This window comes from Sclerotinia sclerotiorum, genomic scaffold, assembly GCF_000146945.2.
Source record: "Sclerotinia sclerotiorum 1980 UF-70 scaffold_6 genomic scaffold, whole genome shotgun sequence".
Taxonomy (NCBI): Eukaryota; Fungi; Ascomycota; class Leotiomycetes; order Helotiales; family Sclerotiniaceae; genus Sclerotinia; species Sclerotinia sclerotiorum.
Window position 1 is genome coordinate 2,032,569 of NW_001820830.1, and position 7,806 is coordinate 2,040,374.

The 7,806-nt window shown below is 36.4% G+C and overlaps 3 protein-coding genes across 3 annotated transcripts; 1 reads left to right on the top strand and 2 right to left on the bottom strand.

Annotated features, from left to right (window-relative positions):
* Positions 1–851: 851 nt before the first annotated feature.
* SS1G_05607 (predicted protein) lies at positions 852–1,708 on the top strand (the record flags this gene model as incomplete). The annotated part of the gene is made up of 3 exons (XM_001594127.1): positions 852–924; positions 1,331–1,549; positions 1,653–1,708. 3 exons carry the CDS (start codon positions 852–854, stop codon positions 1,706–1,708), a joined length of 348 nt encoding a protein of 115 aa, XP_001594177.1.
* Positions 1,709–2,297: 589 nt separating this feature from the next.
* Positions 2,298–2,396, bottom strand: SS1G_05608 (predicted protein; the record flags this gene model as incomplete). Its single annotated transcript, XM_001594128.1, has 1 exon — positions 2,298–2,396. One exon carries the CDS (start codon positions 2,394–2,396, stop codon positions 2,298–2,300), a length of 99 nt encoding a protein of 32 aa, XP_001594178.1.
* Positions 2,397–4,204: 1,808 nt separating this feature from the next.
* Positions 4,205–5,384, bottom strand: SS1G_05609 (hypothetical protein; the record flags this gene model as incomplete). Its single annotated transcript, XM_001594129.1, has 3 exons — positions 4,205–4,512; positions 4,611–4,730; positions 4,808–5,384. 3 exons carry the CDS (start codon positions 5,382–5,384, stop codon positions 4,205–4,207), a joined length of 1,005 nt encoding a protein of 334 aa, XP_001594179.1.
* Between the last annotated feature and the right edge of the window lie 2,422 nt (positions 5,385–7,806).

The window sequence follows — 7,806 nt, forward strand, 5'->3', positions numbered from 1 at the left end:
CTCATTTTTACCAAGGAATCCAATAAGCGCAAATATCTGAGACTCTCCAGCGTCAAGCTCAAATAATAGAATAATTGCGCTGTAATGACAACGATACGACCTCCTAGTACACATCGAATTTGATGCTCTGCCTACACAAATGAGGTTAGACGGGCTCGGGAGTCTGGAGTTAAGAATTCTTGGGTGCCATCTCATCCAACCACTCGAACGATTTGATAATGGATGCGCCGAAACATGGTATGAACCTGGAAAACAATCTTTTCATCCTTTTCTTTTTCAGGAGACACTTCCTACTTGGCGACTGGCTCTCATAAAAAAAGCTCACAGTATCTATTTTTGAAAATTGCCATGTTTATTAGTCACGAAGCACAAATCGAATTCTCCCAAAAATGCTCAATAATGATTGATTCCTCATCACTCCACAGACAATATTGTGCTAGTATTGCTTCCTCCTACGAGAGAGTCGGTAGAAATCACTGTACAACCAAGGAATTCAATCAATATCACATCTCTTCGAGTTATAGGCCTCAATTAAATATCCTCATTCATATCCTCATTCTCGGGTGTGGTGCCATTTTCGGGATACACAATACAACGTTAAACTTCCACAGCCAATGATTTGCACCAGGAAGAATGTTAATTTTCATTATTTCATCCCTTTTGACATTCCTGGACTTATTTACCATCTGGACCTTGATTTCTTGTGCATCTCAAGTGCTGGATCTCTAATCCTTCCATCCATTACTCCGTATGCTAATGTAATATATGATCATCTACACGAATACTAAATTCAAGGATCTATCGATATTGTTTTCATGATAGCAAGCTTCTTCTTCTCTTTGCTAGCCACAATGTCCAAGCACTTCAAACTTGGGTCCCTCCACCACACGTGCACGATCGATCTGAAAGTCGATTTCGAGTGTGGTATGTGGCGTGACTGAGGGGAACCAAGTGAGTTGATTACGACGACATGCACGCAAGTCTTACCTATACACTCATAGAGATGTGACCTAAATTCCACGGTCAGTTTAACAAGGCTGTGACAAAGGGAGATTATCGTTTTCGTATTTCTACTGTTTCCTTAAAATAACCTGGGGAGGATTAGTATCCTTTTCCACCTGGCGGAACATGGCGCACACAGCCATCTCCGGCCTCTTCGTCTTGGCACAACAGATTCCCCAAAAACTATCCTAATAACCAGCCACAACACAACATATCAAATCACTCCAACCGGCAGTAGCCAGCCAAAATTCTCGATTAATGCATCATCTTCACCCAAACATCAAAACGTAAAACCACAATGACGCTTACCCTCCTCCTTAATAATAAGGTGACGGTATGGCCCGCGCGCTACGAATACGATTCCTTGTGACATCTTGGATCTTGAAGGATGGAAATAATCTATCCTTCAGTCCTTCAGCCCTTGCAAATTCTATGGCTCCGTTAAATATCGTTCGAAGTGTCCTCGCTGTCCATGGTGTCTTGTCCAAAAGGGGACCGCACAATCTAGGCAGAGAGAAGACCACACCGGAGTCAAAAGGTCTTCATGGTTCATGAGTACGCACCATCATCACTCTAAACTGCTTCACACCATTCGAAACCATAGCTGTTTACACTTCGCTGCTCGATACTAACCCTTCACAGCTGTCTAGCCTTACTAAATTCGGATTTGTCTAAAGTCAGCATCATGTTCGATGAGCTGTATTAGCAGCAGGCCACAATCAGGTTTCCTTCTACATCATCTAACCATCCGGAACCAAGTAACAAAATGCCCGATTGTGTCACTACCAGAGAACCCTGGAGAATGCATAATTACATCAAACTTCCATGCCAACAGATGCGGGAGATCGTCATAGCTGAAATGCAAAAATCCCGGGGTTGTTCTTGCATGGTTGCGAAATGCATCGTGTTGCTCTACAGTATCATTATTGGCGACACTTTATTCAGATGGGCTTAACCATAAAACTTCAAATTACAATTACAAATTTTACATTGGATTAAATAGACTGCTACCATTTTCTTTGTTCCTTGGTCTAGTGGCCATTCACGTGGTCACTATTTTGATTCTTAATTATGATGTGGTAATTGCATACTTTATATAGATGATGCCATATAGGTACTTCGTTGTAATTCATTTGGTTCAGCCTTCTATCTGCCCTGATTCAAATCACTAATTATCTCTTTCGTTTTCCTTTCTTTTCCTTGCCACCATTGGTCTTTTGATGAGCATGACCGCAACACAAGGTAGCTTGAAATAGCGAAGCTTCATAATTACACTTACACCAATTTTTCCCCCCTCAACCTCCCGTACTGGCAGTGTCGAGCCACTCTGTCTGTTCCAGTCCATATTCTCTTACATCTTCTCTACTTCTTTCATCAAGTACCTCCAATTTCATCTCTGGCGAACACCCTGGCCACATCCTCGACCAATTCCTCCAAATTGGGGAGATAAGTTCCATTAAGCTGTTCATTGGTCCAGGTATTCGTATTTGGTACCCAAGTGTTTTTGGGCGTTATTTGATATATGTTTGAATTTTATGTCTTGCTCACATTGGTACTGGGAGGACCCAATAGTTTTGTCGTGTATATGGGGAGTGGAAATGGAAAAGAGGGCGGACTTGGAACCTTAGAACAATAAGAAGGAAATCACCTTCATCATTCAAGAGCTTTTACCAATGTTTCCGCCTCGATCACACGTTTTCGAAATGTTCATGGTGCGCAGTATTGTGAATTTGATTATCCCCAAGCTCCAATGTCTGAGCTTATGGGCAATCACTCTTGTATTCACAGATTCCTTAGACCAGCAAACAAAATGACATCATACCAGGCTGGTTCCCAGATCCACGGGATACGGCTAGAGATACAGATTCTGAGCCCATTTCCCGATCCCTGCTAAGATTTGCTTCAACGCCAATGCTCAAGACCTTTACCCTCACGCTCTTTATACCACTTGAACCATTTCTCCTCTCCTTCTCCATCATCTGATTTCCATCTCATAGGTTTCTCAGCGCGACTATGCTGTCCAGACTCTGTCAAGATCTTTTACACATTTGACTTAGGCACCGTGGTGTGAATGGGTCTTGTCCACAGCGATAGATTGTATTCCATCTCTAGCTTTGATTTCATCGGACTTGTTGTATAAGATTAGTAGCGTTGCGTGTTGTGATTCACCAAATTTTGATTCCGCGGGGTTTTGTCCATTTTCCCCGTAACCTCTGTGGTATCTTCGAAAGATTATGGTGTCTATGGATGTTGTATTGTGTTCAATCTTTCGTGATTTTGTGGGTACATGGATCAATTGAGTATTCTTTGAAGTGAGCAAAAGAATGTGTCTTGTCTTGAGGTGATTCATTTTCTAGGATAGATCTAATTTCAAAATTTTAATACTTGTAATTGGTATTTTATAACCAATTGAAAATTTATTTAAAACTATCAGTGTTGATAAAAGGAATTAATTATATATTATCAATACATAACTCAGTGAATTATATATATTGTTAAAGTGAATGGTTCCTGCGTAGCACGTGCACAGGGCACTAGTCCTATTAGGACTAGATTGAGAAGCTCTCTTACAGAGAGCTTCGCACTTCCGTAGAACTTAGAAGAGAGATTAACCTACTAGGCCAATATTACCTCAGTTCTGCCCTATCAGCTTCCCACTATTCCCTGTGTGAGGCCATTCCTTTTAACATATATTATAATACAAAGATTTTTAAAAAAAGAATTTTTCTTAATTTTTTTAATTAAATTTATATATAATTCATTTTCAAATCAAAATGTGGAATTAATTAAGATTTTTTTTAAATTTTACATAAGATTAAAATAAATTATATTTATTGTATTTTCAAATATTATCTATTTTAATTAAATTTATCATCAATTAATAAATACTCCGTTTTTAAACATAAGGACTATTATCATGATATATCACATCTTTCATATTGTATTGTAGATGTTCTAAATCACAATGAGGAAAAGCAACTATTAAGAAACTTCAAATAGTCGGTCTCTTAGTGGAGTTTATTATCTTCTAGATAAGAAGCTATATTACTTCCTTCAAGGTCCCGCAGGATGAGGCCCTTGGTAGGCCGAACAATGCGAACGTATATGTAATGAAAAATACCCATCGGCCCTCCATCCGGATAAACATATACAACCGCCCTAATACCCACCAGAGCTCCAATTAGATCACACCTCATTGCAGCTAAACGTTCCAAGGCCCGTCTCCCACAAACCTCAATTCCTCCTGATGTAAATTGATCTCAAAATCCAAATCTCTCTGCAACCCTGCATCAGACATAGCCTTCAATCTTGCAGGCACCGCGCCTTGAGCCACATCTGCCAAGAACGAGTTGAAGCTCCCTTGCTGCTGAACAGCGGTGGGAAATCCCGTACGCTCATTTATGAGCTTCTTAGCTGCGGCTATGGCAAAATGATCCCAACCTGCTACACGACGTGCAAAGTTGTCGACGAAAAAGTCGAATTCTGAGTCTGGGATTGCACGGTTTATCCCTTTAGATGTTGTCAGCGGCATTCACGCATGATAACCTCCGTTCACAACTACAACCAGGTCCATGGAGCAGAAAATCATTGTGGTTTGAATATCTTACATCCATAAAGAGCTGCCGTATCGGCATCAATGCGATCAGAACCTAGTACAACCTCGAGTGCGCGGCTCCGGCCCGTTAGACGAGAGAGCATTTCGATCCCTCCACCGCCAGGATTACCTCCTACAAAAGCCAGTGAGCATCGATCCAGCATTATAATTCGCTAGTGATCAAACCCAAATAATTCATAAAATACCTACCAAACCCAACCTCCAATTGTGCAAGCACACCTTTCTCCCTACTTGCAAACCTTACATCCATCACAGCCGCAATCTCCGCGCCCGCATTGTAGGCAATTCCCCTGATAGCCGCCACCGTCAGCACATTGGAGTTTGCGAGACGGCTAATGCAGTCCCAGTACTTTGGTGAACCCGGCCATAGATGCCCGGAGAGGGGATTCACGAGATCGACGTGGGTGGAGAAGAAATATTCCGAAGATGAGGTGAAAACTACCACTTTTAGAGGGCTAGACGAGAGAATTTCATCGCAAAGAGCATAGAATGAGGTGAAAAAGGCGTTGTTTTGCAGGTTTATTGGAAGGGACTCAGTGGATGATGAGTTGGATGAGTGGAAGCCTTCGGAGGAGAAGGTAGCGATCCAGTAGAAGGGGTTGAGTTTGGTGATTTTTATTACGCTGGTGGATGAGGTAGAGGTAGATGACGGTGATGCTGTTGTTGACACTTCTTGTGATAGGCTGTTATGGGTGCTGATTGGAGCGCCCGAGATGATAAAGATAATGGAGTTGAGAAGCAGATAAATGATAGAAGGGAGATACATGTTGATATTACTTGTCCATGTCACTACCACTTATATGGGCAGTATCCTAAGTATATGTCGATTTTTGTTGGTGGTAACTTGAAAAAGTAGACATCAAGAGCACGAAATGGATAGTTTTATTTGTGCAACATATAATAGAACAACATTTTCATTTGACTCTCAGGAATTCCCTACGGTTCTTTATAGAGACTCGTCTTTCTTCCATGCTTTCCTTAACCTCCCTCCTCAGGACCTCTATATGTCCTACTTATTCAGCATCCAAGAAGCGCCAAATCTGTTGGGGTCTTCATTACTTTACACTAGAATGATACCCTAGAGAATGCAATGTGTGGCTATAATGCCTTCACGTACATGAGATATTATGACACAATAATATATATTAGAAAGCCTTGGAAACAGTAGATTATATAAGTTACACGACATGCGGTCGAGTCGCACCAAGCCACTGTAGAAGAAGGGCGAAAGAATTATATACGTGGGGAAGATTATCTGTTCTGTAAGTGGAGAGCAATAGCCGACTCGTGAAATTGGATATAGAAACAGTTGTGAGTACCTATGCACTTGTGTATGAAGGATGAATATTCATCCATATGCATCGTTAATAGTCGGCTCTCACAAACGGCAGACTGCGATAATCCTCAATAGATTAATTACAGTACTTGCGCACAGCTATTCGTCGTTCATCGAAATCATACCGAAATTCATATAAGTGTTACGACGACTATCTTCTACGCCGCGTCACATGACTAAACCAAGGTAACGTGATTAAGTCACGTTATGGACCGCTGAGGAACGCTGGCTGTCCAGGACCGCGCAGCGGTCCTGACTAGCCATAGGCATGAAGGACTATATAATCAAGATGGATTTCCTTTGTATAGAGCTTCGTGCTCAAGATCAATCATTTAGTATACTCTACTATTAGTTACGAATTGCATTATTGTCATTACTTTAAGTCCCTGCTTGACGCCTAGTTATAAACCACCTCGAGAGCCTAGAGCACTTCCACGTGATCTAGACGGCAAACCTTGTAACAAGGTGGGAGGAGAGCAGGGGTTTCCGTCACAATAAATTATAATTTTTTTTCGAATATTTGTTACAATTGCTCTAGAGATAAAGGTTGAAAGGATATCTACAACTATAAATAATAGATTTATTATTATAATATTGATATATAACTAATAAAATATTCAATTATTAATCTAAAAAACTTTATAAAAACAATTTCTAGTATATAATCCTTAAATTATAATCGATCTAAATACTTCAAATTAATATTCTTATAAAAAAAGTTATATTCAATTTAAAAAGAATAATAAAAAACTTTAATTTTAATTTTAAATTAATTGATTCTCTATTATATATAATTTTTATTATTCTTTTTATTCTTTTTTTAAAAACAATTTATCAATTAATTATTATCGAAATATTATATTCCTATTATGATTTCTATAAGAAATACTCCAAATTTTTTTTTTTGTTTAAATAACTCTTAAACTTAAAAAAAATGTTTATTGATATTACAAAAAAACTATTTAATGAAATATTTATATTTGATAGATAATCAAATACTCAATTAGAATTTGAATTGATTTAAAGATTTGAGAATATTTAAAAAGAATTCGAAATCTTCAAATTAATAAATTATTAATAAATAAAGAAAACCTTTATATATTTTATTATCAATTATCTATAATTTCTTTATAATATTTAATCGGTTTTTTATTTTCAAAAAATAACTCTCGAAATTTCTAAAACTTTTTTTTTACATAAAATTTTTTTAGAATGATAATAAATATTATTTCTTTATAAATTAAAAAAAGATTGACTATATTATTTAATATTTTTAAAAGTAATGATTATCAATATAATAATATCGTAAAAATATTAATAAATTAATTTATATACAGAATTAATTTAGGGGATATATATATAAAAAATTTGATAAAGAGAATCAATAATAATTTATTATATAATAAATTTTTTATATTAAACAAAAATCTTAATAAGATTTTAATCATTTTATAATTTGTTTTGATAATTTAAAGAAAAAAATTGAAACAAAGATAAATAATATTTGAAGAGAATAATTTTATTAGATTTTAAACTTTATATTATTAAAGGAATCTCGAAATTTCTTTAATAATTAAAAACTTGAAAAAATTAATCAAGCAAATATATTATCTCGAAAATATAAATAAAATATATTAATTTATAAAGTTTTAAAATATATTTAAAGATTGAAAACATTATAATATTTTTTTTATTAATATTAATTTTTATTTAATTTATTAATTAAATTAAAAAAATTCTCCTATAAAAATAATTTTATTCTATATAGATTATATTTTTAATCTTTATTTAAGAAAAAAGATAAACCATTAATAAGATTATTACTAATAAGAATTATTGATTTATTATTGTT